Source organism: Sesamum indicum, linkage group LG8 (genome assembly GCF_000512975.1).
Source record: "Sesamum indicum cultivar Zhongzhi No. 13 linkage group LG8, S_indicum_v1.0, whole genome shotgun sequence".
Lineage (NCBI taxonomy): Eukaryota > Viridiplantae > Streptophyta > Magnoliopsida > Lamiales > Pedaliaceae > Sesamum > Sesamum indicum.
The window spans coordinates 640,088-659,362 of NC_026152.1; the positions used below are offsets into that span (position 1 = coordinate 640,088).

The window sequence follows — 19,275 nt, forward strand, 5'->3', positions numbered from 1 at the left end:
CCGTAAATTGTTGCCTACATTTAAGTTGCAGTTCTTTTTCCAGACTTAGGCATGCCCTCGACATTTACTCGAGTTTGAAGGATTGAACTTGATTTCTTGATTGTCAGCGGTTGCGGTAATAAGAATGGAGGGGAAGGAGAAAGGTAAACTTGTAGGTGTGGATTAATTTTCTAAATATTTTTCGTTCATGATAAGATGCACTAGAACTACTGACTGTTGATTGCATAAAGAGATGGAATACGAAAATGGAATCAGCTGACTGGAAGACATTATTTTTCTGAAGAATTGGAGATTGAGACTGCGTAATGAGGTCTTTCGAGCTTTAAGTTTTCTGCCCTTACGATGAACGGCTGCTGCATGTGTGTATGTTTAAATTTTGAAATTGTTCGATGTGTCTGCATCCTAGTCGCAGCGCTTCAATAAGTGAACAAAAAAGAAACCCTAGTATCCCAATTGGTTGCTTCAGGAAAATGAAGTTAATGACTCTGTTACGAGCTTCATGGATAAAGTTTCAAGTAGACCTGATTGCTTATTTTTGTGCTGCAAAACAAAGGGATGCTTAGGCTGAAAAAATAGTTCCATGTTTTCACACTCTTATCTGTGCTTAGTCATCCACTAAACCTGCATTTCACTGGCAAGATGCAAGTAACCATCTAGCACAGTTGTCTGGATCATAATTTTAGTTGTCAAAGTTCATCTTTTGTTAATATTTCGGGAGATAAGTTCTTCTTCTCTTTTTCATTTTGTTGATAATTGAGACGAGTTCAGTTTATAGATGCTATAAATATGGAAACATATCAGAAAAGTTTAACATTGTTTATCATCTTTTGTTAGTAAATCGGTTGGTGCTAATAAATTCATTTCCAATTTCAATTACACCAAGGTAAAATGGAGAATCCAAGAACCATTTCTTCTGGGCAGAAAATGCATAAATTCCAGTTTTGTTTAATTGAGTGATAGGATTCTAATTTATACCTCTTTGTGTTCCTCAGTTGTCGCTCTTTCTGAGAAGCTTAACAAAATGATTGTTGATGGCGCAGACTACAGTTCTTGGAGATCATTGGTTTTAGAGATTGAAACTGCATCTCCAGTATGTCTAGATTTATTTATTTGTTGTATTCTATTGTTAAGTTTTGTATTGTGATCTTTTCACTAAATATGCTTGTTTGTGCTTTTTTCTTATCAATTTTCCAAACACTATCAGTAGATTTTTATTTAGTCTAAGAGAGCATTGACAGGACTCTAAGTATGTTGTTGGACCATCTGCTGACTAAGGTCTTTGTTAGAGTATGGTGTTTTTAAGAAAAATTGTCAACATATGCCTTTTCCTGGTCTCCTGAAGTTATTAGTAGGATACTTGTGCTGAATATATAAAGCATGGATATACTTAATCTCAAAGTACTCTTGTGAGCTGCTTATGTACTCTTTTCTCACTGATCGCTGTCCATTTTAATCCATATTACTCTATTCTTGACTAAGTATATTGGACCATGCACATTTAACATTGTGGGATATGCTCCATGAAATTGTCAAATAGTGTGCCAAAAATCTGATAAACATATGTATCACTAAAGGTCCGCATTTATAAAATAAGGAGGGGTTGGCATGAAAGATGCAGTTATAGGATGTACACGTATTTGCTTGTACTGTTTGGTGATTTAGCTTTGTACTTCAATTTACATATGATTCTGAATTTTTCAGGAGGATATAGATGCTATTTCCTTAGCGTATGAGTCCTTTTTGTCAAGATTCCCATTGTGTCATTGGCATTTGGAGAAATATGCATATCACAAGGGAAAACGATGCGGTCCTCAAGAAGCTGTTAATGTTTATGAATGTGGGGTGGAAGCAGCAAAGTTTTCGGTTGGTTTCTGGGTTGATTATTTTACATTCGGTGCAACCTGCTTTGGAGACCCTGAGGATGTTCGTCGGTAGTATTAATGAAGTTATGCTTTTTATAGAGAGTTACTTTTTAGAAAAATCCGACTTACAGAAAAAGCTATCACTTCAATGATTTGTCTTGGACCTCCACTGTTTGATATTATTATGTCAGCAACCCTCATGAATAATTGATGTGATTTCGATTTGGGATTGCAAATGGGAGTTATTTATGAGAAAAGCTTCTAAGTGAGTAGGTTTCTATAATAACCCAAAGTAGATTTTGTGCACTGACATCTGAGAGAACTTCAATAAATTCATGTTAGTCCTTGTTCTATCTTTATTTTAAATTATCTTGCAGTGTACCTCCTAGTCATTTTTAAGAGCCTGTTCAATTATGAATACTTTCTAATTGGATATTGCATTGGACAATAAATCATATTAAATATTCCAATACTTGCAGCATGTATCAGCAGTATTAGAACCAAAACCTTTGTCCAGAAAATATAGGCACACAGTACATTTTTTTTTTGGAGAAAATGTGCCAAATTCGTATTAGTAACTTAAAAGCTCAAAAATTGTGGGCATAACTTGGGATGATTCTCGGATTTAACGGTGAATGAATAAGTTATTGGAACAATAAATTGTGGATAAACAAATCTTACGTCTAATAAAAATGTTTATTTACTTAATGATGTGATAACTTTCTCTTACGAACTTCGATGCCTGGTGCACCATTCAAGGCTTCAAACAGGCGACATCAGTTAAACCAACAAACTTCAGACATTTTTTTAGTGACATGTTATGATTTACTTCTTGAAACTATTTTTTGCTGAACTTCTGTATGATGGATTTCATGTTACTTGAAGCTAACCATTATAACCAAGATTTCATATTTGAGATTAAGCAAATCTGAGTTCTAGTATATCTGAATCCTTTCTGCAAACTCGTTGTGCTTCAGCTTGATGAAATGCTGGGATTGTATACAGGAAGTCATTATTTACTAATTAATTACTGATTTTGACAGATTATTTGGAAGAGCTGTCTCATTTGTTGGAAAAGATTACTTTTGCCATATACTATGGGACAAGTACATGAAATATGAATTCAGTCAAGAGGGTTGGAGCTTTCTTGCACAGAGTTATATCCAAGCACTGAGGTTTCCTACGAGGAAGCTGCACTTTTATTATAATAAGTACGTTATGCTCCAACTTACATGAAAACATTTTAAGTGTCCACTACTAAATGATCCTCTTCCATTATGGAGAGCTACCCACTAGCAGGTCATTGTACACTTGTTATACTTTTTATATTTGATGTCACGGATTGCACCTGGATTCAATGTCACGTCGTTATCTGTCATCCCGTTGTAATTTCTTATTTAAGACCAAGTACGCTAAAACTTGGGGAACATGATGCAGCCAAGAAATTAAGCTTCGGATACATTTAAAGGTTTATGCTCAGTGTAGAAAGTTCCCTGAGCATTCATTCTACTAAACCTACGCGTGCCTTTAATTTTTTAACTACGCTGATTGCACCTATGTCGATTAGTCAAGTTCCTTTGACCATCCACACAAGAACTACTTAGTTCAGACTTAATATGCTAAACATCCTTTAAGTTACATGAGGTAGTTAACAAATTGGGCTTCCAATCCCTTCTTTCAACTTCTTTTCTCGTTTGGACCAATATATTTCTATGCTGTCCGACATTGTTTCATCAACTGGCAGAGAAGGATTAGGATTTAATAGACAGTGACACTTCAACTTTCCTTCTTAACATGTTGAGCAGGATGATAATGATGAGCATTGGTTTCATTTAGAAGTAGCTATTATCAAAATATCATCATTTGCCTGATATTGATCAAGCTGGTGCCCCCATACTTGCTATAACATCGCCAAACCAACTATGCAGAACAAGCAGGTGTGCAATTAGTTCTTCTTCATTTAGGCCTATGCACTTCTGTAAATTTGTATGGACGATCAATCTGACAGCCCAAAGAAAGTTGATGAGGATAATATCTCTTTGTGTTTAACTGTCTTTCATCTGGATCTGAAATAATGAGATTCTTCATAAACCATCATGTGTTGGTTTATCTTTCTAATGTATGTTATAGATTATTTGACCTACATGTTTGGGATAACGTAATTCGCTCACTTTTCCCCCAGTTTCTTTTTCCAATTTCATTGCGACTTTAACCTGTTTTTGATCTATTAACTCTTCAGCTTCAAGCAGTTTATTGCCAATTTGGAAGAAGAAATGGGATATGAAAAGAATAACAGCAGCGAAGTAGAGCAAGTTTCTGTTCCTTGTGCTGCATTGGAGATATCTAGGGACGAAATCTCTCTTGTCGTAAAGGATTTGCTAGATTCTTCAGATAGATCCCTCAAGTCCAAAGCGCTGGAAAGATATAGATCTATTGGTGAAGGATTTTATCATGAAGCAAGCCAGACTGATGAAAAAATAAAATGCTTTGAGGCAAAAATTCGAAGGCGATATTTTTATGTAACTCCTCTTGACAATGATCAACTAGATAATTGGCATCTCTACCTGGATTTCATCGAGAAGCAAGATAACTTGGACTGGGTAACCTTCCTTTGATCATTATGTTTGCACTCAGTATTTGCATATTTTATTCAAATATGTCCTTTTGTGTACAGACCATGAACGTATATGAGAGATGCTTGATTCCCTGTGCCAATTACCCTGAATTTTGGATGCGTTATGTGGAGTTCCTGGAATCTAAAGGTGGATGTGAGCTGGCTAACTCTGCCCTAGACCGGGCAACTCAAATATTTTTGAAGGTGCAGTTGGCTGATTTGTATTGAGTTGTTTCCTGGATAAAGTTATAATGAAACTGTTTTGTGCACTATTCCTCCGTCTTCCAGGTAAGGAGAGAGGAATAGGGTGGACTAGAAGCTTTTGTTGGTATCAGTAGATTGTAACTAATACAATTTACAGTCATGCATTTACTTCTATGCAACCTATATTATTGGTTCTGGCTGTATTTGACCTTATGACATGAGGTATATAAATGCGTCTGTGATGCTTTTATCTTGTTCGATCTGGATGAATGAGGACATTTTTCTTTCTGAAGTCAAAATGCAACTCTTGTAAATTGCAGTGTCTGCTTTTCCATTGATGACTACTACTTTAAATGATGTTTTCTTATTTTGAAATTATTATCTAGAAAATTAGGGAAAAGAGGATTGTTCTTTCTCTGTCTTTGTATTTTTTCTTTTTTTAAATTGACATCTCTCTTTTTATATGGTGCAGAATGTGCCAGAGATCCATATATTCAGTGCAAGGTTTAAGGAGCACATAGGAGATGTCAATGGTGCCCGTGCTGCATTGCTTCTGTGTGATACAAAAGCTGATTTGAGCTCCGTTGACAACGTTGTGACACTAGCTAACCTGGAAAGACGTTTGGTATGTTTTCGGTGTTGTATTTTTCCCTCATCCAGGCTGGGGAACTTTCTTGAGAAGGGGTTCTTTGAAATTTCAGGGAAATTTTAGAGCAGCTTCTGCTACGTATGAGAAAGCACTCAAAACCGTGAGGGAGAGGCAAAATCTACATCTTCTTCCCAGTCTGTATTCTCAATATGCCCGGCTTACCTTCTTGGTATGAAATCTGAGTCAATCCAACTGTGCTGTATCAGAACTATGCATTTCTGTCTGTTGTGCTTTGGAACTTATAGATAGTAGCTTTTATGCTGTGGTAAGTGGAAAAACTCAAAGGCTGGCTGTTTAAACTGTATGTGCTTTTGTTAGCCTCTATCCGTCTACTTGGATAATCTGCTTAACATAGTTGAATTTTATGATTTTAGTTTGTGGGAATCTGCTTTTTCTATTCTTTCATGTCCTGGTGCTTTTGCAAGATAAAGAAATTTTAGGGTTTGATCAATTTATGCCTGTGAAATTAGTAGCATTATTTTTACAGTTCCATGACATTGCTTCTGATACAGTCTGGTTGGAGAAGACTTGCATACCAAGTTTTAATTGATTTTTTCATGAGATATTAGTGCATCTTATTTTGCTTGTTATTGATTTAATAACATAATGTTTCTAACTACAGCTAACTGGCTGGTAGATAACAGGTAGTGCAGCTGATGCTAGAGATGTACTAGTTGAAGGGGTACGGCATGTGCCTCGCTGCAGATTCCTTATAGAGGTACTGTATTAATGTATCATAAATGTTTTTAAGATAGGAGTATGAAAGGCTAGCGCATAAATCCCTTTTCCCTTCTTTGATCATTTAACAGAAACATCTAATCTTGGTTCATGCACGAGTTTGGGAAGATTAACCATAGTTGTGTAGAGTTACTCAACTTTGAGTTTAGAAATTGCTGCACTTTTATCTCCTCTTTATTGGTTCTAGTTTGTTCCTTTCATTGGCTCTTATTACCTGTTCTCAGGAGAAAGGATCCAAGGTCAAGAAATTGATAGTTCTTGCTTATGCAGGAATTGATAAAATTTGCAATGACCCATGAAGGAGCAAGCCAAGTGGATATCATTGATTCAGTCGTGGCTGATGCCATTTCATCTGGATTAGATGAATATGAGGGTTTCAATGCCAAAGATCAAGAGAACATATCCTGCTTGTTCTTAGAGGTTGGGGTTTCTCTTATCATGCTGTATCATCAGAATGGCTTTTAAATCAGCTGGTCATAATAAAAAATAGTTTCCCTAACAAGATACTAATTCTTGCTTCATTTTTTGAAGTGCATATCCTCATTCCCTGTCTTATGGAAGAAAACATTTTTTGAATGGATTTATTTTCTGGTTATTCTCCTCGTCGAGTTCTACTCGGCTATCCGTTGATTTGGCCAACACTGATTAGATTAGCTCTCAAATCCTCTGACTTGCTCCAAATATTGTGATTAATTAGATTTCAAATGCTGTCTAAATGTCTGAAATAAAAGCTGCCCCATTGGCATTTTGACAGCTCATGTTCCAATATTTGTGTATTGGACTGGCGCAAATTATTGGCAGTTAAATAATTTTGTGAGCTGGTCATGGATGAATTGACCAAAAGAATTCTGTGCGATGAAAAGAGATAATAATGGAAGGCGAATAATTTTGTTACTTCTAGAACTTTCTTTATCTGGGTAAATCATAGATGACTAATATCTATAGAGTTGGTTGTGCATCCAAACAACATTCACACACTCAGTGTAAAAGATCCAAGTGATACAGTTGAAACTGCATTTAACTATTGCCTGGGTAGGTATTTTATATTGGCAATTAGTCATGCATTTTCTCACTTTGTTGATTGCTGTAAATGCAGTGTATTTGTAATAAATTGCAGTAAAATTGCTCTATGTGGTATCATGCCATCATTGCTTGTAAATGCTTAGCCAAAGCATACTATATTGTTGCTGAATATGATTTTTGTTTCTGGGACAAGTAATTTACTGTTTATGCCATATTGATGGATATTATTTGGATAATGGTTTCAGTTTGTCAATCTTCGTGGAACTGTGCATGATATAAGAAAGGCCTGGAATCGTCATATTAAACTATTTCCCCAGTTCCTGAGGATGAAGACCACACGTAAGCACAGTAGGTCAGGCCATCCCTTGATAGATGTGGTCGCAGACCAGAAGGGAGACGATGCCCATCCTGTTCATGATCAGCCATCCAGAAGACCATGTTTTGGCCATCCTATCCAACTTCAAGGGCAAGAACAGGTACTTGAATATCCCCTGAATATGAAATCCACCCTAACCAGGTTTCAGGAAAACCTTCACTGGAAGGACCATAACATTGACACTGGGGAAACTTTGCAGGCACTTCCTACCAAAGCTGTAGAATTTTCCAGTAAAAATGCATCCCACTACAATGAGCCAGCTCATAAATTATCATGCCAATCTAGAGAAGACAAACCGGGATCTACAGTTGTAATTGCTCAATTAGCTAATCAGGCCATAGAGAATGCTTTGGATGGACGCAACCTAGATCAGGACCTCTCATGCAAACCTAGCGGAGACGGACTGGGACAAATTGATGTTAAGGCTGAATTAGCTAAACAGTCCAAAGAAAATGCTCGGAGCCTGCACGAGTCAGCTGAAACAATTGAGTCTGTTGAAGCCTCTCACTCTAGTTTAATTTATGTTCAGCCAGAGTTGGATCATGAGTTGAGACAGCAGAATCATCCAGTTTCTTTGGATGATATTTCCTTAAATTCTCAGGGAAAGGAATCTCAGGAGCTCCCCATGTCTTGTGATGAGTATGATACAAGGAGAGATGTACCTGCATCTAGTGAGAGCACACCGCGAGGTACCTCAAATGTTAATTCTAATTCTTCTGCCGGCCCAAAAAGCGGTCAGAAGGTTAAGTATTCAGAAGTTCATGATGAATCAGAAAAAAATGGATCAGTGAATCGTCAGCAAAATACACCACCAAAAGTACAAAGTGATCAAGAATATCCTTCTAATACTAGTGAGGACTCAATTGAAATAGATCACAAGGTCCAGGGCCCTGGAAGTGCAACTTCAGGTTTCCAAGAGCATGCACAAGATCAAGAGCATCAGTTACAACAGTCTCTCTACCAAGATAACTGTGGAGCTAATGCATCAGACAGAAAGATACTTACAAATCTAGGCGATGCTCAGGAGGACTGGGATAGGCATAAACATAATCAGGCACAATTAGGGGTTGTTCAGACAGATAAAGCAACTGGCCAAGACCAGCCAGTGAGCTCGACGCCACCTCCAGTCACTATCTCTGCAGGACAACTACCAGAATCCTCCCAACCAGTTTCTTATCCTCAACAAAATCAAATTACTTCGTCGTGGCAAACACAGCAAGGCCTAACTGTGAATCAGATGTTACAGTATCATTACCATCAGCAGCAATTATTGCAGCAGCAGTATCAGCAGCTGCATATGCATCATCCTTACCTCCAACTACAACACCTTTATATGAATCAGCAATCTTATCAACTGCAGCCACAACAGCATAATCAACAGCAAGTGCAGCTGGTGCATCAGCAACAATATGTGCAGCAACAGCAGCTTCAGCCACCACCTTGTCAGCTGCAGCAACAGATACCTTCATTTCAGCAGTCACAGCCACAAATGCAGCAGCAACATTATCAGCAAAGCCAGCAGATGCTAGGGCATCAGGGGTTACAGCAAGGTCAGGAGTCTCATCTGAATTATCAACAAGCACATGAGAAACAATTTCATCAACCTCAGGACCCAGCTTTTCAAGTGCATCAATTAGCATATCAACAACAAGCATCTCAAGGGCAGCAGCTGCTTTTGCAGCATTACCAGCAATATCAGGGTTATCAGCATCTACAGCAGCAGCAATCCCAGGAAGGACAGCAAAACATACATCAATATCCAGGGCAGAAGCAACAAGATGAACTTATTGAACAGCATTACCAACAAGTCACTTCGAAACAAAATTCAACACAAAATATGAGCCAAAACCAGAAGGTATGTTGCAGTTTTTTTGTCCTTTTGTTTTTCCAGCGTATTTTGTTTATTTAAGAGAAAACGGAGCAAATATATTGAGACAAATGGCATTGACCTGGTGATGATTGATCACCCATAATCTTGCCTTTGCATTGGGGGTATCATGAGTTGGCCCGTAGGAAGAGCATGTAATAGACCTTAGTGATCCTAGCTGTATGTGTCAGATGAGCATTACGGGTAAGATCTGAATCCCGTCTTGTAATCAGAACATAAACTATTGCTGAAATTTTAAACCAGCTGTTATCAGGATATTTGAGCCTGTGTTTTGCTAATGCATTTGGTTTTCATTTGTACCAAGCATGAATTGCTTCCACCAAACTGAAGAAAAACACACATTGTATCTCTCTCTCTCTCTGACACACACGTTATGGTTTATGTTCTTCTTGATGTCTTTCTGACATCCACTGCAGGTTTCTAAAACTGCCCTACAGGATCATGATGGAGTAGCCGAACCTTCTAAATCTCCACATCATCGGGTTCAGTCACCACAAGTCTTGCAATAATTTCAGACTGCTGACGGATCGTAATTCTCCTCATGGCAACAGCAGTTGCCTCAAGTCACAGCATCTCAGCTCCTCTTCAACTGGCAGAGCTTACATTTTGCAGCAGTCTTTCACCAAATGAGACGCATAGAAGTACTGTTTATAGTTTGCAACCAAGATTTGTCGATAACTGCATAAATATGTTAACCTGGTGTATGCATCTTACAGGCGTTAGTTAGAAGCATGTGGAAAATTTTCGCAACACATAAGGACCTGTGCAAAGCTGCATGGCCGTCTGAGAGGAATCATTTTTCCAGCCCATTCAGTGAACAGACTCTATCATACTCTTTTTCGTAGCATATTTAATTCAGACCGTCCACCCTTTTAGTTTTTAAAAAATAGAAAGTTAAAAATATATATGCTACTATTATATATATATATATATATATGTTAAAGTATAAATCACGTTTTATAAAATTTTGCTGTATTGTTTTGATTCAAAAAGCATTACGTTTATGATTGACATATAATTATAAATGTAAAATACATATGATTCTAAATATATGTATATTAACTTAATCAAATTGGATCCGAATCTAAACATTAAAATTCAAAACTGTGTTTAGCTCTTTATTGCAGTGTAAAACATAGGATGTACCGGGTGAAGAAGATGGCGACGCTGGTCATTCGGAAAGTTGGACCGCATAATCCTGGCCCAGATCAACAGCAAAGGAGCCCATAATCATTTAAACAAATTGACTACCAGTTGGAAATGGCGAATAGGCTGATTCATTACCACATACATATACATATATATATATATATATACTATTAATGATCATCCCATCAATTTTATCTTTTCTTACTTCCCTAATTTCTTACTCCTTGAGGGATTAATTCACCCACTGCCACTGGAGATATCTGTACACAGAAAACCACATATTGTTAGTAAAAGCCACATCTGTCGTACGTTACCATGCCATGTGCATTTCAGGCAACAAAAGAATGGCCGAGAAACAGGGTTTGGACAATAGTCCAATTTTGTAGCATGTGCGTTTCCCCCAATTCCCCGAACGGCCCAGAAGCAGGGTTTGGGATGATAGTTCGATTCTGTTGCTTATTCTGGGGAAGGTTTTATCCTTATTCAGAAAAAACAGGAACGGCCCAGAAGCAGGGTTTGGACAATAGTTCGATTCTGTTCCTCGTTCTGAGGAAGGCTTTATCCTTATTTATTAAGAAAAGGAGTAGCTGTATTTTAAAAATAAAACTTCTGAACCTGAATTTGGAAGTGAAACGGCTCTGGAATTTGTGCAATGGACAAATCTGTATTTGTACAGAAGATCTTGAGGAGCAGAAATTGTGAGTGATAATTGCAAAGTAAAAAACTAAAGCAGCCATTAGAATCAGGGGATTAAGACAGTAATCAAACAGTTACAAAGAAGATAAAAACTATTGTACCTCGTTGAAAGAGATGGATATAACCTACTCGAGGCTGTTGCCCTGGTACTGCGATCATGATAAGGATCCAGCTATCACCACTCTTCATATTACTGAAAAACCCGCTTCAATTTCTAAGAGAAATCGCTAACCAAGAAAGGTTGGGAAATAGCTCCATCAAATGGAATTACAGGGCAAAGAAGGAAAAGCCCCAGCAACCACAATTCACGATCTTGATGAAAACAGGAACAACGTTTCTGCTTTGTCATCCTCAGCCGCCAGCAATCACAATGCCAACAGAACTTTGGCTCAGTACAATGCTGATGCAAGACTGATGGCTGAGTTTGAGCAGTCTGGTATGTCTGGTAAGGTTTTTGACTACTCTAAATCAGTTCCTGAGTCGCAGATTCCAAGTACTGAAGAGCAAATGATCGCTTATTTATCAAAAATCCAGAGGGGTGGCCTTGTGCAGCCCTTTGGTTGTTTGCTTGCAATTGAGGAGCCCAATTTTAGTATCACAGCTTATAGTGAGAATTGCTTTGATATGCTGGGTTTGAAGAGTCTTTTTGAGTCGAAAGAGTCGATGAGTCTGATCGGTATGGATGCAAGAACCCTTTTTACCCCATCTTCTAGGACTTCATTGATGAAAGCTGTTGCATCAAGGGAAATATCTTTCTTGAACCCAATCTGGGTTCACTCTAGGACTAACAATAAACCATTTTATGCTATATTACATAGAATTGATGTGGGCACTGTGATTGATTTGGAGCCTGCTCATTCTGTTGGTGCTGAAATGCTGCATGCTGGTGCGTTGCATTCCCAGAAACTAGCTGTGAAGGCGATATCGAGATTACAGTCACTTCCTGGTGGTGATGTTGGGGTTTTGTGTGACACCGTAGTAGAAGATGTCCAAAGACTTACAGGGTATGATAGGGTTATGGTTTATAGGTTCCATGAAGATAATCATGGCGAGGTTGTGGCGGAAATTAGAAGGTCTGACTTAGATCCCTATCTGGGATTGCACTATCCAGCAACAGATATTCCGCAAGCAGCACGCTTCTTGTTCAAGCAAAATCGTGTTAGGATGATCTGTGATTGCAATGCTCCACCAGTACGTATAGTCCAAAGTAAAGAACTGAAGCAGCCTCTTTGTTTGGTTAATTCTACGCTTCGTTCGCCTCATGGCTGTCATAATCAGTATATGGCCAACATGGGGTCTATTGCCTCATTGGTCATGGCAGTTGTCGTCAATACTGGTGACTCAATGAAACTATGGGGATTGGTAGTGTGCCACCACACTTCACCACGTTATGTCCCTTTCCCCCTTCGATATGCATGTGAGTTCTTAATGCAGGCCTTTAGCCTGCAGCTTCATATGGAGCTTCAGTTAGCATCACAACTTGCAGAAAAGAAGGTCCTCCGTACGCAAACCCTATTGTGTGATATGCTTCTTCGTGATGCTCCATTTGGCATTGTCACTCAATCCCCTAATATCATGGATCTTGTGAATTGCGATGGGGCTGCATTATATTATGGTGGGAAGTCTTGGTTACTTGGTGTCACTCCTACTGAGGCACAATTGAAGGATATTGCAGAATGGCTGGTTAAGAGCCTTGGGGACTCCATGGGGTTAAGTACAGATTGTCTTGCTGATGCTGGCTATCCGGGAGCAGCTCTCCTGGGTGATGCAGTTTGTGGCATGGCTGCAGCAAGAATTGCTTCAGCTGATTTTATATTTTGGTTTAGGTCTCACACGGCAAAGGAAACCAGATGGGGAGGTGCTATGCATCATCCAGAGGACAAAGATGATGGTGGAAAAATGCACCCCAGATCTTCATTTAATGCTTTTCTTGAAATAGTTAAACGCCGAAGTTTGACTTGGGAGGATGCAGAGGTTAATGCAATTCATTCTTTGCAGCTTATAATGAGGGAATCCATTCAGGGGATTGAAGAGAGGGGTCCTAAGCCCATCATATATTGTCAACAGAATGGTCGAGACAGCCCAAAGCTGGACCAACTTACTTCGGCAGCAGTTGAAATGGTCCGGTTAATAGATACAGCTACTGCTCCAATTTTTGGGGTTGATCCATCTGGTTTGATAAATGGGTGGAATGCCAAAATGTGTGAGTTGACAGGACTAGAAGTGCCTGAAGCTCTAGGGAAGTCCCTAATTAATGATGTTATTCATGACGACTCACGAGAAGTTGTTGAGGAACTTCTGACCAGAGCTCTAGAAGGTAATACTTTCTTCCTCAGTTGCTAAAAGCACTTCAGACTTCCCAAAGACCATTCAACGTCTGCTATCTACTTTGAAGTTTGTTTTCGTTGGTTAATCCAGCCCTTACAAAACGACAATGCAAACTTGTGATTTTCCATTTATCCTGAATTGCTAATGACAAAGTGTTCATGTGAAGATTTCACAAAATCCATACTAGTGAAATGCAGACTGTATGTGATATATTCATACTTTGAGCATTTCATTTTTCTCCACGTTGCACCATCATGTTTATTTTTTCCCAATTTCACCAATTGATGGTCACTTAGTTTTTTGCTCTTTTGTGGTTCTACTTTTATGCTTTTCTTTAGGTGAGGAGGACAATAATGTGGAGGTGAAGCTGCTGAAGTTTGGGAAACATGCTCCAAACTCGGTCATATACCTTCTGGTTAATGCATGCACTAGTAGGGACTACCAAAATGATGTTGTTGGTGTATGCTTTGTGGGCCACGATATCACTGCTGAGAAAACTGTGATGGATAAATTCATCCGTTTGCAAGGAGATTATAAGGCTATAATAGAAAGTCTAAATCCATTGATTCCACCCATATTTGCTTCTGATGGGAATGCATGTTGTTCTGAGTGGAATGCAGTAATGGAAAATCTGACTGGTTGGACGAGGCACGAGATAATTGGGAAATTGCTGCCTGGGGAAGTGTTTGGAAGTTTCTGTCAACTAAAAAGTCGGGATGTACTCACTAAACTTATGATTCTTTTGTACCGAGCTATTAGCGGCCATGACACTGAAAAAGTTCCTTTTGGCTTTTACAATCGGAAAGGAGAGTATGTTGAGGTGTATTTGACAGCAAATAGGAGAGCAGATAAGAGCGGGAATATACTTGGCTGTCTCTGCTTCTTGCAGACAGTAGCCATTAATCAAAAGGTGTCTGCAGTAGACAAGCTGGATGAGAGCCAATATATATCAAAGCTGAATAAGTTGGCTTACATTAGGCAGGAGGTGAGGAATCCTCTGAACGGAATCCGTTACACCCACCAACTCCTGGAAGGGTCAGCCCTTTCAGATAATCAAAAGCAATTTCTTGAGACCAGTGATGCTTGTGAAAGGCAGATGCTATCCATTATCGATGATGTGCATCTTGGAAGTTTAGAGGAGGGGTAAGTCTCTCATAATGGATCCTAACTGAGCTGAGGTGTAATTTTCTAAAGTTTATCTCCTTAACTGTAAGATGCATTATATCTTTCAACAGAATTTTGCTCTGAGTCGAACGTTATCTAATTTAAATTTGTTTTGACCCCGCAGCAACATGGAGCTAAAAGTGGAAGAGTTTCTTTTGGTAAATGTCATCAATGCTATTCTCAGTCAAGCCATGAATTTGTTAAGAGAAAAGAAGCTGCAACTCATCCACGACATCCCTGAGCAAATCAAGACTCTCCGTGTATATGGTGATCAAATTAAGCTTCAGTTAGCCTTATCTAATTTGTTGCTTACCATAGTGGACTACGCTCCTTCTCCAGACGGTTGGGTGGAAATTAATGTCTCCCATGGACTGAAGCTGATACAAGATAGAAACGAGTTCGTTCATCTACAATTCAGGCAAGTTGGCCCTGTTTTGTGTAACACTGAATTCATTCATTTGCAATCATAATATTTCTCTCATAATCTAATAAGCTGATGATTTCCCTAAATTCGTCTACCATGACCGACATCGTTTCAATGGAGAGTTTAACACTCTGCTATTCTCGTTTATTCAGAATGTCTCACCCAGGGGAGGGCATTCCTTCTGCTCTCATCGAAGAAATGTTTGGTGCCAAAAATCATTCGGCTACACAAGAAGGACTTGCTTTGAACCTATCCCAGAAAATTGTCAGTATGATGAATGGTAGTGTACGTTATATTAGTGATGAAAGCAAATGTTGCTTCCTGGTAGACCTTCAACTTAAGTTGTGGAAATCAAGGTGACACTTTGAGCTCCGACCATGTAATTGTGAAGAAGATAGAACAGTTTGTCCATGTTAACACGCTGGTAAATTTAGATGAATAAGTGCCAACTGCTAAATTATTCCGTCATTATCTTCTATCACAAAATAATATTGCATTTTGTATTTTATTTAACATATATACATTAGATGGAATATCAAATTCGAATGTCGGTTCTTCCACCCGAGCAACCATAAGAATGCCCTTTGTTGTTGCTTCATTAAGGGTAATGCTGTTATTCTGAGTCCACTTACATAAAAACTTTGTATAAATAAATTACATCCACAACCGTTAAAACTAATTTCTCAAACATTTTCTGAATTTATAAAATTACAGATATACCCATTAAAGCGGTTTTAATGTGATGTATGTGTATAATTTAGAGACTCAACAAAAGTTGTTTTTACAATTACAACTTAAAAGAGTCCATTTGTAATTATTTTAAATATAAAAAGTATTTATATAATTAGATATTATTTTACCGGGTGTTAATGTAATTAAGTGTGAGTGCAAGTGTTGGAGGCAATTCTCTCGAGTTATTTATTTTTTTATTAATAAAAAATAAATAAATTATATTAATATAATTAATTTAAATATATTAATATTAATATGTTGAGTCGTGATTTAAAATCACGACTTGACATTAAAAATTATTTATAATATTAAAATTGTATTAATTTTAAAAATTACAATTAAGTAGACAAATATAATAGTGTATATTTTTTTGTACAATTGAAAAAAATATGAAGTATATAATTTCAAATGTCAAAAATATCCACCCGTTCCACAATTGCGTCTGTTGTATACTTCATTGTATGTTTTTCAATTGTACAAAAAAATATACACTATTATATTTGTTTACTCAATTGTAATTTTTAAAATTAATACAATTGTAATATTATGATTTTTTAATTTTAATAGGTTGTTAAAAAATTAATTTTATATAATTAACTTATAAAAAAAATTAATTAAAACTTGAATATAAATAAAATTAAGAAAAAAAAGAAAGAAAAAACCTGAGAATATATTTTACTCCCTGGAGAGATTATTAATTAATTTATTACTAAACATGCTTTAATTATTGCCAGGAGCTTATAATAATGAGAAGTTCATCATCAACAGAGCATTATTTAATTTTTATTAAGAAATATAAAATGAAAATAATAGGAATTTATAATTATGGATTGTATAATTAACGCAATCTAGCACGATTATTAATGTCCAAGATTCGTCTTAATGGTAGTAAAATTAACATTTTTTTATACACTAACAAAAAATTGATTTTTTGTTACACTATAAATGACTACAATTTAAAAACTATGGATATCAATACTATTAACCATGTTTAAATAAAATCAAAGTAAAAATTTAAAATTTTACCACGATTAATCAATATTCGTTATGATTTTAAGCCATAGACAAAACATGAGTTGTTTATTTTTTTATTAATAAATTATGGAACGGGTAGACATTTTTGACATTTGAAATTATATACTTCATTGTATTTCTTTCAATTGTACAAAAAAATATACACTATTATATTTGTCTACTTAATTGTAATTTTTAAAATTAATACAATTTTAATATTATAATTTTTTTAATTTTTAATAGGTTGTTAAAAAATTAATTTTATATAATTAACTTATAAAAAAAATTAATTAACTCGACATATTAATATTAATATATTTAAATTAATTATATTAATATAATTTATTTATTTTTTATTAATAAATAAATAAATAACTCCAATTCTCTCTTTATTTTATTTTGATTAGTTTCTTTGTGAAGGAGGCAAAGGAATTTTTGTTTGCTGCATCGCCCACCCCAGACCTTTCGTTACGCCCTAAGTTTACACCGTTGATTTCCGCACTTTTCTTAACCTACTCTAACGGAAACCCTAATTTTAAATCAGACATCTCTCTATATAAACCAATGAGCACAGCCTTTTACTTCCATAGGGTGGCGGAGCAGAACGCAAAACCCTAATTAAAACCCATAGCCGAATCCACATTTCTCAACTCACATAGCTCTCTTTTCTCTACTTCTCTTTGTTTCATTATCTTTTGTTCAGAGAAGGTAAGCAATGGCGGTCCCTTTACTCGATAAGAAAATCATCAAGAAAAGGGTCAAGAAATTCAAGAGGCCTCAGAGTGATCGCTTTGTTTCTGTAAAGGTATACCTTTTCGTCTATTTCCCTTTTCTTTTTTAAGCTTTGTTGTGTGTTGTTTCGAGAGGAATATGATGATAGTATTTTGTCGCCCCAGTCTTAATGTGCATCTATAAATAGATGTAATGTGGTGATTGACATATTTTATCTGATTCCTCTCTTGTATTTTAGTTTTTGATTGATTTGTTTGTAAGTTTTATACTTTGTGATCTTTCTTTGTTTCCGGGTGTTTTAGATCTTGAATAAAGGGTTCAGATACTTGAGATACGCGAGAAGAGGTGTGATGATGCCTATCCACCTATTCTGCATTTGAATGATGATTAAAAATCATGCACTACCATCTGATCTCTCTCGTTCATCTCAAGATTTGTTGTTTTTGTGGTATTTTCTTGAATTCATGTTAGTTTATTTATTATGTATATTAAAGGTTTTAGTTTGAACATTTGATCTGATCATGTGATCAATGATGAAGAATTTTTATTAGTTGCTGAGTTACCAGTGATTATCACAAACAAATTCACCATCTTTCGGCTGAGATTGCTGTGTCAGATTTTAATGATTTCTTCCATATCCATTCATTCACTCTGTTCTGTGAGTCAGTATAAAGATTGTATGCCCATGGTATCTAATGTCCAGACTTATCTTCTGTGTCTGGGCATTTCGTTTCAGGGCAGAAATCAACTAAGGAACAGGTCTTTGCGACACGGATAGCTTCACATATATGAGCTTTCTGTTACTTTAATCCTGCTTACATATCTTTGATTGGTCCACTCTAAAATCTTCTTTCTATTTGATAACCTCCTGTTTTGATTCTGGGTTTCGAATTGTTTTGCTGTAAGTTCAATTGACATTTCAATTTCAGTTGTCCCAGTTCACTTAGAATATTATGACTAACTATCACTGCGTAATGCATCCACAACAGACAAACTGGCGTAGACCCAAGGGTATTGATTCTCGGGTCAGAAGAAAGTTCAAGGGATCCACCTTGATGCCCAACATTGGATATGGGTCTGACAAGAAAACTCGTCACTATCTTCCAAATGGTTTCAAGAAGTTTCTTGTGCACAATGTCAAGGAGCTTGAGCTTTTAATGATGCACAACAGGTATTCTATGCCCCAACCTTGTACTAAGGTTGTTACTTATGATCTTGTTTTTTCGTATATGTGATTCTGATTTGGGTCGTAACAAACAATCGGGTGTTAATTTGTTTGCATCAGGAAATACTGTGCAGAAATTGCTCATGACGTCTCTACAAGAAAAAGAAAGGAAATTGTGGAGCGAGCTGCTCAGCTTGACATTGTTGTCACGAACAAGCTTGCCCGACTGCGCAGCCAGGAGGATGAATAAGCCCTTGGATGTAGGGATTTCTGCATGCTGATGCAGTGCTAATTCCTGCAATGCAGTCTTATCTATACTTCTAAAGATGTTAATACAAGACCAATTTTGCCTAAATTTTATGAGTATGTACGCGTTAATGAGAAAGCAACTATCATGATTGTTATTGTAACTCGTTGGCCTTGATGCCATATGAAGTTGTGAGATAGAAAGGGATGGATGTGCTTTTGCTATGCTGGGGGGTGGGGGGGGGGCTCTGGGGTGGAGACTGCACTTTTG

The 19,275-nt window shown here is 37.0% G+C and overlaps 3 protein-coding genes across 7 annotated transcripts; all 3 read left to right on the top strand.

The window, feature by feature from the left end:
• Positions 8-10,249, top strand: LOC105167319. 5 transcript variants are annotated; one of them, XM_011086981.2, is made up of 13 exons: positions 8-143; positions 993-1,090; positions 1,702-1,931; positions 2,906-3,073; positions 4,102-4,462; positions 4,537-4,680; positions 5,153-5,305; positions 5,382-5,498; positions 5,967-6,047; positions 6,338-6,487; positions 7,336-7,566; positions 7,666-9,321; positions 9,771-10,249. In XM_011086981.2, the coding sequence occupies exons 1-13, from the start codon at positions 125-127 to the stop codon at positions 9,861-9,863; spliced, it is 3,501 nt and encodes a 1,166-aa protein (XP_011085283.1). In that variant the 5' UTR covers positions 8-124; the 3' UTR covers positions 9,864-10,249. The 5 variants fall into 5 exon arrangements, with proteins under 5 accessions (XP_011085283.1, XP_011085285.1, XP_011085286.1 ...); XM_011086983.2 differs by having other exon boundaries at positions 1,041-1,090; XM_011086984.2 differs by having other exon boundaries at positions 57-143; positions 1,041-1,090; positions 1,702-1,863.
• On the top strand, positions 11,104-15,554 carry LOC105167320 (phytochrome E). Its single transcript, XM_011086986.2, has 4 exons — positions 11,104-13,516; positions 13,866-14,670; positions 14,816-15,109; positions 15,268-15,554. Exons 1-4 carry the CDS (start codon positions 11,461-11,463, stop codon positions 15,473-15,475), a joined length of 3,363 nt encoding a protein of 1,120 aa, XP_011085288.1. The 5' UTR covers positions 11,104-11,460; the 3' UTR covers positions 15,476-15,554.
• LOC105167321 (60S ribosomal protein L32-1-like) lies at positions 17,429-19,247 on the top strand. The gene is made up of 3 exons (XM_011086988.2): positions 17,429-17,666; positions 18,583-18,764; positions 18,879-19,247. The coding sequence occupies exons 1-3, from the start codon at positions 17,577-17,579 to the stop codon at positions 19,006-19,008; spliced, it is 402 nt and encodes a 133-aa protein (XP_011085290.1). The 5' UTR covers positions 17,429-17,576; the 3' UTR covers positions 19,009-19,247.